At 63.4% G+C, this 16,697-nt stretch overlaps 2 protein-coding genes across 2 annotated transcripts; both read left to right on the top strand.

Annotated features, from left to right (window-relative positions):
• The first annotated feature begins 17 nt into the window (after positions 1-17).
• Positions 18-10,291, top strand: SMG9 (SMG9 nonsense mediated mRNA decay factor). Its single transcript, XM_054187831.1, has 10 exons — positions 18-120; positions 2,099-2,211; positions 4,093-4,204; positions 4,446-4,541; positions 5,647-5,732; positions 6,245-6,351; positions 6,855-6,962; positions 7,367-7,489; positions 9,505-9,649; positions 10,185-10,291. The coding sequence occupies exons 1-10, from the start codon at positions 61-63 to the stop codon at positions 10,261-10,263; spliced, it is 1,029 nt and encodes a 342-aa protein (XP_054043806.1). The 5' UTR covers positions 18-60; the 3' UTR covers positions 10,264-10,291.
• An 891-nt stretch (positions 10,292-11,182) lies between these two features.
• On the top strand, positions 11,183-16,468 carry XRCC1 (X-ray repair cross complementing 1). Its single transcript, XM_054187830.1, is given in 12 exon segments — positions 11,183-11,196; positions 11,251-11,383; positions 11,552-11,644; positions 12,280-12,378; positions 13,487-13,645; positions 13,957-14,031; positions 14,720-14,764; positions 14,766-14,817; positions 15,001-15,071; positions 15,163-15,399; positions 15,401-15,447; positions 16,316-16,468. Coding segments are annotated over 12 exon segments (1,146 nt in total). The 3' UTR covers positions 16,437-16,468.
• Positions 16,469-16,697: the final 229 nt, after the last annotated feature.

Here is a 16,697-nt window from a genome sequence, read left to right as displayed (position 1 = left end):
AAGCCCCGCCCCCCCCCCCCAGCGGTGGCAGGCCAGGCCCGGCTGGCGGCCCCTGAGAAGATGAAAACCAGCATCAAACTGGTGGATGAGCAGATGAACTGGTGTGACAGCGCCCTGGAGGTGGGTGGGGGGGTCATCTATGGGGCGGGGGGGGGCCCCTATGGGGGGTGGGATTTGGGCGGGGGGTGTCCAGATGCCTGGCGGGGCTTGGCTGGGGGGGTGGTTAGGGGGCTGGGGGGGGGGCGTGGTTATGGGTCTGTGAGTGGGGGTTGGGGGGTGGTTATGGATCTGGAGGGGAGTGGTTATGGGGCAGGGACCGTGGGTTGGGGGCTAGTTATTAGGCTGGGGGTTCTGCTATGGGGCTGGGAGTGGTGTTTGGGGAGTGGTTATGGGGCTGGGAGTTCTGCTATGGGCTGGGGGGGGCAGTTATGGGGCTGGGAGTGGTAGTTGGGGGGTGGTTATGGGGCTGGGGGAGGTGGTTATGGGGCTGGGGGGCAGTTGTGGTGCTGGGAGTGGTGGTTGGGGAGTGGTTATGGGGCTGGGAGTTCTGCTATGGGCTGGGGGGGCAGTTATGGGGCTGGGAGTGGTAGTTGGAGGGTGGTTACGGGGCTGGGGGGGCAGTTGGGGGGCTGGGAGTGGTAGTTGGGGGGTGGTTACGGGGCTGGGGGAGGTGGTTATGGGTCTGGGAGTGGTAGTTGGGGGGTGGTTATGGGCTGGGGGGGCAGTTGGGGGGCTGGGAGTGGTAGTTGGGGGGTGGTTACGGGGCTGGGGGAGGTGGTTATGGGTCTGGGAGTGGTAGTTGGGGGGTGGTTATGGGGCTGGGGGGGCAGTTGTGGTGCTGGGAGTGGTGGTTGGGGGTGGTTATGGGGCTGGGGGGAGGTGGTTATGGGGCTGGGGGGGGCAGTTGTGGGGCTGGGAGTGGTAGTTGGGGGGTGGTTATGGGGCTGGGAGGGCAGTTGTGGGGCTGGGAGTGGTGGTTGGGGGGTGGCTATGGGGCTGGGGGAGGTGGTTATGGGGCTGGGGGGGCAGTTGTGGGGCTGGGAGTGGTGGTTGGGGGGTGGTTATGGGGCTGGGGGAGGTGGTTATGGGGCTGGGGGGGCAGTTGTGGGGCTGGGAGTGGTAGTTGGGGGGTGGTTATGGGGCTGGGAGGGCAGTTGTGGGGCTGGGAGTGGTGGTTGGGGGGGTGGCTATGGGGCTGGGGGAGGTGGTTATGGGGCTGGGGGGGCAGTTGTGGGGCTGGGAGTGGTGGTTGGGGGGTGGTTATGGGGCTGGGGGAGGTGGTTATGGGGCTGGGGGGGCAGTTGTGGGGCTGGGAGTGGTGGTTGGGGGGTGGCTATGGGGCTGGGGGAGGTGGTTATGGGGCTGGGGGGGCAGTTGTGGGGCTGGGAGTGGTGGTTGGGGGGTGGCTATGGGGCCGGGGGAGGTGGTTATGGGGCTGGGGGGGCAGTTGTGGGGCTGGGAGTGGTGGTTGGGGGTGGCTATGGGGCTGGGGGAGGTGGTTATGGGGCTGGGGGGGCAGTTGTGGGGCTGGGAGTGGTGGTTGGGGGGGTGGTTATGGGGCTGGGGGGGCAGTTGTGGGGCTGGGAGTGGTGGTTGGGGGGTGGTTATGGGGCTGGGGGGGCAGTTGTGGGTCTGGGAGTGGTGGTTGGGGGGTGGTTATGGGGCTGGGGGAGGTGGTTATGGGGCTGGGGGGGCAGTTGTGGGGCTGGGAGTGGTGGTTGGGGGGTGGTTATGGGGCTGGGGGGGCAGTTGTGGGTCTGGGAGTGGTGGTTGGGGGGTGGCTGTGGGGCTGGGGGAGGTGGTTATGGGGCTGGCTGTCAGTTATGGGACGGGGAGCGGTGATTTTGGGGGGGGTTTGCCCTGGGGCTGGGGGCGCCTCGGGGGGGGGGCGGGGCTAACGCCGAGGGGGCGGAGCCCGAGGCCAAGGGGGGCGGGGCTTCTGGGCCAATGGGCGGGGCTAAGGGGGCGGGGCTAACGGAGAGGGGCGGGGCCTCGGGGCACGTCTAAAGGGAGGGGGGCGGGGCTTGGGGGCGGGGGGCGGGGCTAAGGGGGGGGGGGGGCCGGTCCCCGTTCCCCCAGTGCATCCCAGTCCCCCCAGTTCCTGCTGGAGCAGACGGACGTGCTGGTGGTGGGGGCGCTGGGGCTGCAGGGCACCGGGAAGTCCACCCTCCTCTCCCTGCTGGCCACCAACCAGCCCGAGGAGGACCCGCGGTACTGGGGGCACTGGGGGGACACTGGGACATACTGGGATGGGACTGGGATATACTGGGAGGGACTGGGAGGGGGCTGGGAGGAGAACGGGGGGCACTGGGAGGGACTGGGAGGGGAACGGGATGGAGCAAGGGGCACTGGGAGGGGGGCAGGGGGGTCGGGGGGACTGGGATGGACTGGGATATACTGGGAGGGGACTGGGAGGAACCAGGAGGGCACTGGGGGGGGGGAACTGGGGGATACTGGGAGGGACTGGGAGGCAGCGGGGTTGACTGGGAGGGACTGGGAAGGAACGGGAGGAACTGGGAGGCACTGGGAGGGGAATGGGAGGGACTGGGGGGCACTGGGATGGACTGGGGGAGCCCTGGGGGGACACTGGGATGTACTGGTGTGTACTGGTGCATGCTGGTCCGTACTGGTCCATGCTGGTCCATACTGGGCCGTACTGGTCCCTACTGGTCCGTGCTGGTCCATACTGGTTGTGCTGGTCCATACTGGTCCATGCTGGTCCGTACCGGTCCATACTAGTCCATACTGGTCCATACTGGACCGTACTGGTCCGTACCGGTCCGTACCGGTCCATACTGGTCCGTACTGGTCCGTACTGGTCCGTACTGGTCATGCTGGTCCGTACTGGTCCGTACCGGTCCGTACCGGTCCATACCGGTCCGTGCTGGTCCGTGCCGGTCCGTACTGGTCCGTACTGGTCCGTACTGGTCCGTGCTGGTCCGTGCTGGTCCGTACTGGTCCATACTGGTCCGTACCGGTCCGTACTTGTCCGTGCTGGTCCGTACTGGTCTGTGCTGGTCCGTACTGGTCCGTACTGGTCCATACCGGTCCGTACTGGTCCGTGCTGGTCGTGCTGGTCCGTACTGGTCCGTACTGGTCCATACCGGTCCGTACTGGTCCGTACTGGTCGTGCTGGTCCGTACTGGTCCGTGCTGGTCCGTGCTGGTCCGTACTGGTCCGTACTGGTCCGTGCTGGTCCGTGCTGGTCCATACTGGTCCGTACTGGTTTGTACTGGTCCGTGCTGGTCCGTACCGGTCCGTACTGGTCGTGCTGGTCCGTACTGGTCTGTGCTGGTCCGTACTGGTCCGTACTGGTCCGTGCTGGTCCGTACTGGTTGTGCTGGTCCGTACTGGTCCGTACTGGTCCGTGCTGGTCCGTACTGGTTGTGCTGGTCCGTACCGGTCCGTACTGGTCCATACTGGTCGTGCTGGTCTGTGCTGGTCCGTACCGGTCCGTACTGGTCCGTGCTGGTCCGTACTGGTTGTGCTGGTCCGTACTGGTCCGTACTGGTCCGTGCTGGTCCGTACTGGTCCGTGCCGGTCCGTACTGGTCCGTACTGGTCCGTACTGGTCCGTACTGGTCGTGCTCGTCCGTACTGGTCCGTACTGGTCCGTGCTGGTCCGTACTGGTCCGTACTGGTCCGTGCCGGTCCGTACTGGTCCGTGCTGGTCCGTACCGGTCCGTACTGGTCCGTACTGGTCCGTGCCGGTCCGTGCTGGTCCGTGCTGGTCCGTACTGGTCCGTACTGGTCTGTACTGGTCCGTGCTGGTCCGTGCTGGTCCGTACTGGTCCGTGCTGGTCCATACTGGTCCATACTGGTCTGTACTGGTCCGTGCTGGTCCGTGCTGGTCCGTACTGGTCCGTGCTGGTCCGTACTGGTCCGTACTGGTCTGTACTGGTCCGTACTGGTCTGTACTGGTCCGTACTGGTCCGTACTGGTCGTGCTGGTCCGTACTGGTCCGTACTGGTCCGTACTGGTCTGTACTGGTCCGTACTGGTCGTGCTGGTCCGTACTGGTCCGTACTGGTCCGTGCTGGTCCATACTGGTCCGTACTGGTCCGTACTGGTCCGTGCCGGTGGTCCCGGCGCAGGTCGTTCGTGTTCCCGCCGCAGGCGCCGGAGCTGCGGGAGCGGGGGGGGGCGCAGACGGGCGGCATCGACTTCTTCATCACGCAGGAGCGCGTCGTCTTCCTCGACACCCAGGTGGGGCTCGTCAGCGCCGCCCTCGTTACCCCTAATTACCCCTAATTACCCCTAATTACCCCTCAGGAACCCCCCCCCCGCTCCCCTCCCCCCCCCCATCCCCTCCCCCCCTCGTTATCCCCCCCCCCCCCATTTTCCCGTTAACGACCCCCGAAGGTGGTTGGGGGGGGGGGGGGGGGGATGTCTGCAGGTTAACGAAGCCGCTAATTAGCGCTAATTAACCTCCCCCCCGAATCGGCAGCCCATCCTCAGCCCCGCCCTCCTCGACCACCTCATTAACAACGAGCGGAAGCTGCCCCCCGAGTACAGCCTGCCCCACACCTACGTGGAGATGCAGGTAATCAGCCTTAATTAGCACTAATTAGGCAGCGTTAGGGCTCATTAGCCTTAATTAGAGAGTAATTAGGGGTAATTACGTGGGAATAAGGGGGGAATAACAGGGAAATAGGCCCGGGGGGGGTTGGGGAGAGACGGGAAGGGGGGTTAATTAAGGTTAATTAGGCTTAATTAGGGGTGATTAGGGTTAATTATGACTAATTAGGGCTAATTAGATGGTAATTAGGTGGTATATGGGGGGAATAGGCCCGGGGGGGGGGGGGAAGCGGAGAATAGGCAGTACCGGGGGGGTTAATTAGGACAATTAGGCTTAATTGGGGTAATTAGGCTTAATTGGGGTAATTAGGCATAATTAGGGGTGATTAGGCTTAATTAGGGGTAATTAAGTGGGAATTGGGGGGGAATGAGGGCGGAACAGGCCCATAGGGGAGGCTGAGGAGGGGGGAGGAGGGGTTAATTGGATGTCATTAGCCTTAATTAGGGATAATTAGTGGGTAGATTGGGGGTGCCAACGGGCCAATTAAAGGTGGGAAGAGGGTCATTAGGGGTCCTAATTGGTTGATTAGGGGTAATTAAGGCTAATATAGGAGCGCTAAGGGAATAATTAAGGGCAATTAGTGGTAATTAGGGGCACTAATAGAATAATTAAGGGTAATTAACCTTTATTAGCGGCACCACTGGGGTAATTAAGGGTGGTCATAGTGTAATTAGACATAATTAGGGGTGTCAATGAGATAATTAAAGCTAATTGAGCGTAACTAAGGGTAATTAAAGGTAATTAAGAGCACTAATGAGGTATTAAGGGTAATTAAAGATAATTAAGGGTAATTAATTAAGGCTAACTAACGGTGCTACCAAGGTAATGGGGTGTAAAGGGCTAATGGGTCTGTTTAATTGGCAATAATTAATTAGCATAAATTAATTAGCACAAACTAATTAGCATAAATTAATTACCAATAACTAATTGGAGGCAATTAATTGGGGGTGATTAATCGGGACTAATTAGTCAGGGGTCGTTAATTAAGGGGAGGGTGGGGCGGTCTGCCTGATGTATGGGTCCTGCCCCACACCTGACCCGTGGGTCCCGCCCCACACGTGTGGGGCAGTCGCTGCAGATCGCCGCCTTCCTCTTCACCGTCTGCCACGTGGTGCTGCTGGTGCAGGACTGGTTCACCGACCCCGGCCTCTACCGGTGCGCCTGCCCCATAGCTGCCCCATAGCTGCCCCATAGCTGCCCCACGGCCGCCCCACAGCTGCCCCACGGCCGCCCCACGGCTCCCACACAGGCATCCCAGAGCTGGTGCAGGACTGGTTCACCGACCCCGGCCTCTACCGGTGCGCCCGCCCCATAGCTGCCCCATAGCTGCCCCACGGCTGCCCCACGGCCGCCCCATAGCTGCCCCACGGCCACCCCATAGCTGCCCCACGGTTGCCCCATAGCCCCCCCCCCAGCTCCTCCGTAGGCATCCCACAGTCATCCCACGGCTGCGCCACAGCTGGCCCATGGCTTTCCCATAGCTGCCCCATAGCTGCCCCACAGCTGCCCCCCCAACCCCAGTTCTTTCCCCGTAGGTGCCCCCCAACCACTCCTCCAGCCCCACAACTTACCCCCCCCCCAGCCTCAAAACCTGCCCCACAGCTGCCCCCCAGATCCTGCCCCATAGCTGCCCCATAGCCAATCCCTGCCCCACGGCTGCCCCCCAGGTTCCTGCAGACGGCGGAGATGGTGAAACCCCCCACACCGTCCCCCGGCCACGAGCCCAGCGGCGCCACCGGCCCCGAGGAGCCCTCAGAGTATTACCCCCACCTGGGTGAGCCCCACGGATCCCACCCCACAAGTGACCACCCTGCCCTATAGACACACACCCCACACCGCCCGCCCAGCGCCACATCTGACCCCTCCCAGCCCCACAACCAGCCCCAAAACAATGCTCCCAGCCCCATAACCGCCTCCCCCAGCCCCACAGGTGACACCCCCAGCCCCATAGCCAGCCTCTCCAGCCCCCCAGCTGACCCCCAACCACCTCCCCCAGCCCCATAACTGCCTCCCCCAGCCCCACAACTGACCCCCTCAGCCCCATAATCACCACCCACAGCCCCATAACCACCCCCCTGTCCCATAACTACCCCCTCCAGCCCCATAACCCCCCCCACCTCTCCCAGCCCCATAACCCCCCCAGCCCCACAGCTGATGCCCCAGCCCCATAACCACCCCCTCAAACACCACCCCCAGCCCCATAACTGCCCCCCGAGTCCTATAACCGCCTCCCCCAGCCCCACAAGTGACCCCCCCACCCCACATCCCCCCCCGCAGTGTTTGTGCAGACCCGGGCCCGCCCCGAGTCCTTCTCCCCACGGCGTGTGGGGCAGATGCAGCAGGTGCTGGGGCGGCTCATGGCCCACTCCCACCTCCGGATCCGCGGTACGTGGGGGGGGACTTGGGGGGCACGGGCACCTGGGGACCCCCCCAGCTATGGGGCACAGGCACCTGGGGCCTCTAGGGGGTGGAGGTTGGTGGGTGAGGGGGGTGGTTATGGGGCTTGGGGGGCGGTTATGGGGCTGAGGGGCGATGCTACAGGGCTGGGGGCAGTGGTTATAGGGCTGGGGGGTCAGTTATGGGGCTGCAGGAAGCAGTTATGGGGCAGGAAGTGGCGATTGGGGGGTGGTTATGGGGCTGGGAGGGTGGTTACGGAGCTGGGGGAGGTGGTTATGGGGCAGTGAGTGGCGATTGGGGGGTGGTTATGGGGCTGGGGGAGGCAGTTATGGGGCTGGGGGGGTGATTGGGGGGGGCTGTGGGTCGCTGATGTGTGGGTCGCTGCCCCCCAGGGTCGCTGTCGATGCGGGAGCTGGTGCCGGGGCTCCCCCCGGGGCCCCCCGAGGCCGACATCAACCTCTTCCTCCTGCCCCCCATGGAGGGGGAGGGGGGCGACGACCCCCCCCCGCGCCCCGGTGAGATGCCCCTCCCCCACCCCACAACCCCCCCAAAAAAACCCCCAAAATACCAAAAACCCAATAAAACCCCCCCCAAAAAACCCCAACCCCCCCAAAAAACCCCAAAAGACCCCCAAAAAGCCCCCAAAACCGATAAAAAACCCCCCCAAACCCCCCAAAATGCCAAAAACCCAATAAAACCCCCCCCCAAAAACCCCAACCCCCCCCAAAACCCCAAAAGACCCCAAAAAAGCCCCCAAAACTGATAAAAAAAACCCCAACCCCCCCCAAAAAAGCCAATCCCTCCAACCCCCCCACCCCAACCCCCCAAACCCCCCCAAAAAAACCCCAAAACCAAAAAAAAACTCAAGAAAACCCCCCAAAATCCCCAATAAACCCCCCAAAACCCCTCCCCCACCCCAAACCGCCCCCAAACCCCCAAAACCCCCAAAACCCCCCAAAAAAGGCCCCAAAGAAACCCCAAAACCCCCAAAACAAATTAAAAAAAAAACCCCAAAAACCTCCAAAAAAAACCCCAATAAACCCCCCCAAAACCCCCTCCCCCATACCCCTCCCCCACCCCAACCCCTCTAACCCCCCCCAGAAAACCAAAAAGCACCAAAAAAAGCCCAAAAAAGACCAAACCCCCCAAAAAAACACCAAACCCCCCAACCAATAAAAAATTAAAAAAAAACCAAAAACGCCCCCAAACAAAATAAAATTTAAAAACCCCCAAACGCTCAATAAACACCCCCAAAACCCCTCCCCCACCCCCAAACCCCTCCCCCTCCAAAGATCCCCAAAACCCCCAGAAAATCCCAAGAAACCGCCCAAAACCCCCCTGCCCCAAAAACCCCCAAAACAAAAAAAAAAAACCAAAAAACCCCTCCCCCACCCCTTTCTGCCCCTCCCCCCCTGCCAAAAGCCCCCCAAAACCTCCAAAAAACGGCAGAAATCCCCCCAAATCCCCCCAAAGAACCCAAAACCGCCCCCCCCAAAAGCCCCCAAACCCCTCCCCCACCCCAACCCCCCCCCCCCCAAAACTTGGAAAAACCAGCAAAACGCCAAAAACGCCCCAAAATATCCCGAAAGGCCCCAAATCCCCTCCCCCCGCCCCGTCCTGCCCCTCCCCCACCCCCCAAACCCCTCAAAAACCCCCAACCCCCCCCCAAAAACCCAACGCCCTCAAGAAACACCCCAAAAACCCCTCCCCAAACCGTGAAAACGCCCCCGAAAACCCAAAACATCCCCAAAATCCCCTCCCCCCGCAACCCCCCCAAAAAACTCTGAAAAAAACCCCCAAAACGCAAAAAAAACCAACCCCCAAAACCCCAGAAAACGCCCCCAAACCTCCCTCCCCCACCCCCCCAAAAAACCCAAAAAGCCCCAAAAAACGCACCCCCCCCCCCAGCCCCTCCCCCACCCCAACGGCGTTTCGGGGCATTTTTGGGGTGGTTTGGGGTGTTCGGGGGGGGTGGGTGTTTTCGGCTATTTTTGGGGTGGTTTGGGGGAGTTTTGGGGTATTTTTGGCGTTTCGGGGGGGTTTTGGGTGGTTTTGGGCTTTTCGGAGGGTGTTTTGGACTGTTTTGATGCATTTTGGGGGTGTTTTGTGGGGTTTTTTTGTGTGCTTTGGGGTGTTTTTGGGTTGTTTTGGGTGTTTTTGGCTTTCTTCGGGGTGTTTTTGGGGTGTTTTGGGGGAGTTTTTGGGTGTTTTTGGCTTTCTTTGGGGTGTTTTTGGGGAGTTTTTGGGTGTTTTGGGGGCGTTTTGGGGTTTTTCGGGGGTGTTTTGGGGGTGTTTTTCGCTGGTTTTGCGGAGTTTTGGGTGTTTTTGGCTTTCTTCGGGGTGTTTTTGGGGTGTTTTGGGGGAGTTTTTGTGTGTTTTGGGGGCGTTTTGGGGTTTTCGGGGGGTGTTTTGGGTTCTTTGGGGGTGTTTTTCGCTGGTTTTGCGGAGTTTTGGGTGTTTCGGGGGCGTTTTTGGGGTTTTACTGGGGGGGGCGTCTCGGGGTCCCTGACCCGTTTTGGGGTGTCCCCAGGGGGTGGGGGAGGGGCGCTGTTCCCGCTGCTCCCCCCATTCCGGGGTCCCGGAGCCTTCGGGCCCCTCCTGGCCCGGCTGCGGGGGAGGGTCCTGGCAGCCGCCCGCGCCCAGCTCTCCCACAGCCTGCTCACCGAGAGGAACTGGTCAGACTGGGGGCACTGGGAGGGGCTGGGAGGGGCTGGGATAGACTGGGAGGCACTGGGATATACTGGGAGGGCACTGGGAGGGCACTGGGAGGGGCTGGGGGGGATTGGGATTTACTGGGATATACTGGGAGGGGACTGGGAAGGGATGGGGATTTACTGGGATATACTGGGAAGGGACTGGGAGGGGATGGGGATTTACTGGGATATACTGGGAGGGGATTGGGAGGGGCTGGGGGGGATTGGGATTTACTGGGATATACTGGGAGGGGACTGGGAGGGGATGGGGATTTACTGGGATATACTGGGAGGGGATTGGGAGGGGCTGGGAGGGGCTGGGATAGACTGGGAGGCACTGGGATATACTGGGAGGGACTGGGAGGGGATGGGGGGGATTGGGATTTACTGGGATATACTGGGAGGGGACTGGGAGGGCTTTGTGAGGGCACTGGTGGGCGCTGGGAATGCACGTACTAACTTGTACTGGTCCGTACTGGTCTGTACTGGTCCATACTGGTCTATACTGGTCCGGCAGGTTCCACTACGCCGCCCGCATCTGGGACGGGGTGAAGAAATCCTCGGCGCTGGCGGAGTATGGCCGCCTGCTGGGCTGAGGCCCCAATAAAGCCTAATTAGCACTAATTAACCTGCACGGCCCTTCATTAACACCCCCACCTCCCCCCCAGGTGCTAATTACCCCCCTCAGGCTCTTAATTACCCCCCCCAGGCCCTAATTACCCCCTCCACGGACTTAATTACCCCCCACAGGGTCTTAATTAGCCCCCCCGCATGCTAATTAGCCCCCCCGGGTTTTAATTACCCCCCAGGGGCCTTAATTATCCCACCTGAGCCCCTAATTACCCCCCCAGGGGCCTTAATTACACCCCTCCAGCACCTAATTATATCTCTGGGGCGTTAATTACTCCCCCAAGGATCTTAATTGCCTCCCAGCTCCTTAATTACCCCCCCCAGGGCCTTAATTAGCCCCATCCAGCCCCTAATTACCCCACAGGGATCTTAATTGCCCCCATCCAGCCCCTAATTACCCCCCACGGGTGTTAAGTACCCCCAGGGGCCTTAATTGCCCCCATCCAGCCCCTAATTATCCCCCCAGGGGCCTTAATTAGCCCTCCCCAGCCCCTAATTACACTTCTGGGGCATTAATTACCCCCCTAGGGATCTTAATTACCATCCTCCAGCCCCCCATTACCCCCCCCGGGGGCCTCAATTACCCCTCCCCAACGCCTAATTACCCCCCAGGGGCTTTAATTACCCCTCTCCCGCCCCTAATTACCCTCCCAAGGTCTTCATTACCCCCCCCAAGGGTTTTAATTACCCCCCCCAGGGGCCTTAATTACCCCCCTCCGGCCCTTAATTACCCCCCTCATCAATCGCCCCGCCCCCAACCGGAAGTCACGCGCGGGGGAAAAAGGCGGGAAAAGCCCCGCCCGGGAGGACCCACTGAGTTTCGGCGGACCGGCGGCCTAGAGAGGCCCCGGCGGGGCGGGGAGCCTCGCTTCCATCCTCCCGCGCATGCGCGCCGCGGGGTGGGAGCCGCGCCCCCCTCCCCGCCCGATTCCCTTTCCCGCCCTACCATAGAGTAGTGCAGAGCGGCTTCCGGTCGGCCTGAGGCAGCTTCCGGTCGGCGAGAAGGAAGGCGGGGGGGCGGGAAGAGGAGCCGCCATGCCGGAGATCCCGCTAACCCGCGTCGTGTCCGTCACAAGCGCCGACCCGGTGAGGGGAAACAGGCAGGAAATAACGGGGGGAGAATGAGGAAAAACGGGGCGGGATGAGGAAAAGTGGGGGTGCAATGAGTTAAAACGGGGGGGGAAATGACGGCCGGGGGGGTGGCGGGGGGGGAAGCGGCCCCGTTACCGGCCTCCCCCCGGTCTCTCCCCTCAGCGGCACCCGGCGGAGAACCTGCTGCGGCCGGACGACGGTGGGCGCTGGAGGGGGGCGGCGGCCGGCGAGAAGCAGATCAGCGTCGTGCTGGAGGTGTAGGGCGGGGGGGGCCCTATGGGGCAAGAATCTATGGGGCCCGGACGCCTGGGTCCCCTATGGGGGCGGAATCTATGGGTCCTGGGCACCTGGGTCCTTGAATTTATGGGGCTGGGACACCTGGGGGGAGGAGAATCTTTGGGTCCCGGACCCCTGGGTCCCCGGATCTATGGGTCCCAAACACATGGGTTCTTATGGGGGGAGAATCTATGGGTCCTAGACCACTGGGTGCATTTCTATGGGGCAGTTGGGTGCCTGGGTCCCCAAATCTATGGGGCTGGGCCACCTGGGTCCCCAAATGTATGGGTCCCAGATGTGTGGGTCCCCTATGGAAGGAAAATCTATGGGGCACCTGGACACCTGGGTCGCTGAATCTATGGGTCCTGGACCCCTGGGTCCCTGGATCTATGGGCCTGGACACCTGTGTCCCCTATGGGGGGGGGAATCTATGGGTCCCAGATGCCTGGGTCCCCACATCTATGGGTCTGGGACACTTGTTTCCCCTCCGGCTGGGGGAGGAAATGGGGGTCTGGGTCCCCCGTGGGGGGGGGGGGGGGTCCATCCCCTCTGGGGGGGGGGGGGGTCTCCCTGCCCCCCAAGTGACCCCCATGTCCTGCTCCCCTGCCCCACAGCTGGGCCACGCCAGCCCCATCCACTCCCTGCACATCGGCAACGACGGCTCGGCCTTTGTGGAGGTGCTGGCGGGGACGGCGGCCGGCGGCGACTTCCAGGTGCCCTTTGACCCCTGACCCCCCCATGCCCCCCCAACCCCCTCCTGCCCAAGTGACCTTCGACCCCCCAAAAAACCACCCAGAAACCCCCAAAATCCCCAATAACCCCCCAAAACCCTTCCCCCACCCCAAAAACCCTCAAAAAACCACCAAAACCAAACCCAAAAATATCCTCCCCCATCCCTTTCTGCTCCTTCCCCCCCCCGAAACCCTCCAAAATCCCCCCCAAACCCCTTAAAAGCTCCAAAACCCCTCCCCCCCCAAAAAAACCTCTGAAAACCCCCAAAACCCCCCCAACAACCCCCCCAACAACCCCCAAAACTCCCAATAAACCCCCCTGAACCTCCCCAAAACCTCAAAAAAAAACCCCAACCCCCCCAAAATCTCCAATAACCCCCCCAAAACCCCTCCCCCCCCAAAACCCTGCTAAACCCACCAAAACAAACAAAAAAACCAAATATCCCCCCCCCTTCCTGCCCTTCCCCCACTGCCAAAACCCTCCAAACCCCCAAAACGCCCCCAAAACAACCCCCAAAACGCCCAAGAAACCCCCCTAAACCTCGAAACCCCCCCAAAAACCCCCAAACCCCTCCCCCACCCGAAAACCCCTCAGAAACCCCCCAAAACCAAAAAAAATCCCCCAAAATGCTCTCCCACCCCTTTCTGCCCCTCCCCCACTCCAACCCCCCCCCCCCAAATCCCCCAAAATGCCTCCAAAAAGCCCCCAAAGCCCTCCCCCGCCCCAACCCCCCCCTCAAAAAACTCGAAAAACTCCCCAAACCCTCCCAAAACCCCCCAAACCCACCCCAAAACTCCCCCCACCCCCCCTAAACCCTCAAACCCCCCCCAAACAACCCCCAAAACTCCCAAGAAACCCCCCTGAAACCCCCCCAAAACCTCAACCCCCCCCAAAACCCCCCCAAAAAACCCTCCAAACCCCCCCAACCAAAACAAAAAGCGCCAAAAACGCCTCCCCCACCCCTTCCTGCCCCTCCCCCACCCTCCAAACCCCTCTCAAACCCCCCAAAAGCCCCCCCCGACCCCTCCCCCACCCCCCAAAAGCCCAGCCCCCCCCGGCCCCCCCCCAGCCCGTGACTCTCCCCCCCAGGTGCTGCTGCCCACGGCCGCCTTCATGTCCCCGGGCGAGAGCCGGGCGGGGGCGGAGCCCAGACGGGCGCGGCTCTTCCGGGGCCCCGCCCTCCTGCCGGGCGGGGCCGGGCGGGGCTGGGACCGCCTGCGGGTGGTGTGCAGCCAGCCCTACTGCCAGGTATGGGGCAGGGGGGATCTATGGGGCTGGGACACCTGGGGCCCCTGTGGGGCAGGAATCTATGGGTCCCGGATGCCTGGGACCCCCAATCTATGGGTCCCGGATGCCTGCGTCCCCTCTGGGGGGAGAATCTATGGGTCCCGGATACCTGGGACCCCGAATCTATGGGTCCTGGATGCTTGCGTCCCATATGGGGGGGAAATCTATGGGTCCAAGCGGCCTGGGTCCCCAGATCTATGGGGCTGGGACGCCTGGGTGCGCTATGGGGCAGGAATCTATGGGTCGCGGACACCTGGGTTCCCCCCCCCCAGACCCGCCCCTTCGGCCTCTCCTTCATCCGCGTCTTCTCCCCCCCGGAGGATGACAAACCCCCCCCCGACCCCCCGGTGAGTGACCCACGGCTGCCCCATAAGTGCCCCCCCGGCCCCATAACTGACCCCCCCCCAACCCCATAACTGCCCCAGCCCCATAAGCGAACCTGCAGCCCCACGTTGCCCCCCCAGCCCCATAACTGCCCCTGCAGCCCCACATCTGCCCCATAAGTGACTCCCGCAGCCCCACATCTGCCCCCCCAGTCCTGTTTTTCCCCCCTCCCCCAGCCCCATAATTGGTTTCCCAGCCCCATAAGTGATCCCCCCCATCCCCACAGCTGCCCCACAACTGCCCCCAGGACCCATAACTGCACCCCCCAGCCCCATATCTGCCACCCCTAGTCCCACAGGTGCCCCCCAGATGCCCCCAGGACCCACAACTGCCCCCCCAGCCTCACACCTGCCCCATTACTGGATCCCTCCAGCCCCATATCTGTCCCCCCAAGCCCCACACCTGCCCCATAAGTGCCCCCCCAGCCCCACAGCTACCCCCCAGATGACACCAGGACCCATAACCACCCCCCCGAGCCCCTAGCCCCATAACTGTGCCCCCCCCAGCCCCATATCTCCCCTTCGCAGCCCCACACCTGCCCCATAACTGCCCCCCCCCAGTCCCATAGCTGCCCCCAGGACCCATAACTGCCCCCCCCAGCCCTACACCTGCCCCATAAGTGCCCCCCCCAGCCCCCTGTCTGCCCCCCAGGTGCGCCGTTTGGGGCAGTTCACGCTGCGGGAGGAGGGGGGCAGCCCCCCATCGCCCCCCTGGCGCCCTCTTCTACCGCCGCCCCGACCCCCCCCCAGGTAACACCCCCCCCGAATCTATGGGGCACGGACCCCTGCGTCCCCTGTGGGGGGGGGGAATCTATGGGTCCGGGACCCCTGGCTCCCCGAATCTATGGGTCCCAGGTGCCTGTGTCCCCTATGGGGGCGGGAATCTATGGGTCCCGGGCACTTGGGTCCCCAAATCTATGGGTCTCCCCCCAGCTCCAGCCGCCCCCCAGGACCCCCCCGGCCCCAGTTATGCCGTGGCCACCCTCCAGGCCAGCGTCCCCAAGGTAAGGGGTCAGGGCGGGGGGTGGTTAGGGGTCCGCCCCACACCCTTCCCTCTACCCCTAAGCCGTCCCTGCCCCACATCTCCCCCCACAGATCCCCAAACGTCGTCCCCCGCCTTCGGAAAGCAACGGAACCCCCCAGAAACGAGCCAAAACCCCGCCCGAGACCCACGGATCGACCCACGGATCGTCGCCCCACGGATCGACCCAGGGATCGGCGACCCACGGCGCGACCCACGGCGGAGGCCCGATCCTTGGGGGGGTGGTGCTGGCGCTGAGCGGGTTCCAGAACCCCCTGCGGAGCCGCCTGCGAGCGGCCGCTGTGGGGCTGGGGGGCCTCCTACCGCCCCGATTGGGGGCCCGACAGCACCCACCTCATGTGAGTCAACCCCCCTGCCCCATAGCGACCCCCCCCTGCCCCATAGCCACCCCCCACCCGCCCCCCCGGCAACCCTCACATGGGGGGCACCACCCCCACCCAGAGGGGAATCGGGGGGAGTGTTTGGTGTGTGGGACCCTGATCCCGCTCAGCCCCACACCTGCCCCATAAGTGCCCCCCCCCAGCCCCGTATCTGACCCCCAGCCCCACAGCTGACCCCGCAGCACCATACCTGCCTCCCCAGGACCCGTATCTGTCCTCCCCAGCCCCATAACTGCCCCACAACTGCCCCCAGGACCCATAACTACCCCTTTGCCCCCCCCGTATCTGATCCCCTCAGCCCCACACGTGCCCCAGAACTGCCCCCAGGACCCATAACTGCCCCCCCCCAGCCCCACACCTGTCCCCCACAGCCCCATATCTCCCCTCCCCAGCCCCGTATCTGCCCCCCCAGCCCCGTATCTGACCCTTCCAGCCCCACAGCTGCCCCCCAACTGCCCCCAGGGCCGATAACTGCCCCCCCCAGCCCCATATCTGATCCCTCCTGACCCCCCCAGTGCCACGTCTGCCCCCCCCCCCCAGCCCCACAGGTGCCCCACAACTGCCTCCAGCACCCACACCTGCTTCCCCAGCCCCGTATCTGCCCCCCAGCCCCGTATCTGACCCTTCCAGCCCCACAGCTGCCCCCCCAACTGCCCCCAGGACCGATAACTTGCCCCCCCCAGCTCCATATCTGATCCCTCCTGACCCCCCCCAGCCCCCCCCCAGCCCCACAGGTGCCCCAGAACTGCCTCCAGGACCCATATTCCCCCCCCCCCAGCCCCACAGCTGCCCCCTAACGACTCTTCCCCCCCCCCCCCCCCCGCAGCTGCGCCTTCCCCCGCACCCCCAAGGCCGCCCGGGCGCGGGCGCAGGGGGGGCTGGTGCTGGGCCCCGCCTGGATCTGGGACTGTCAGCGCCGCCAGCGCCGCCTGCCTGAGGGGCCGTAAGCCACGCCCCAACCCCCCCCCCCCGGGACACGCCCACCCCCCCCGGGGACACGCCCAACCCGCCCCCCAGAACCCCGCCCCATGGGGGGGGGGGGGGGGATTGGGCCCCAAAAGGGGGTGGGGAGGGGGTCAATGGGAGGCCACGCCCACTCGGGGGGGTGGTGTCAGCAGGAGGCCGTGCCCCCAACCGCTTGGCCACGCCCCCCCGGGAGGGAGGGGTCTGTGGTGGCCACGCCCCCCCGGGAGGGAGGGGTCTGTGGT

The sequence above is a fragment of the Rissa tridactyla genome, unplaced genomic scaffold (genome assembly GCF_028500815.1).
Source record: "Rissa tridactyla isolate bRisTri1 unplaced genomic scaffold, bRisTri1.patW.cur.20221130 scaffold_779, whole genome shotgun sequence".
In the NCBI taxonomy this organism is placed as follows: Eukaryota; Metazoa; Chordata; class Aves; order Charadriiformes; family Laridae; genus Rissa; species Rissa tridactyla.
This window is presented reverse-complemented; position numbering and strand designations above follow the sequence as displayed.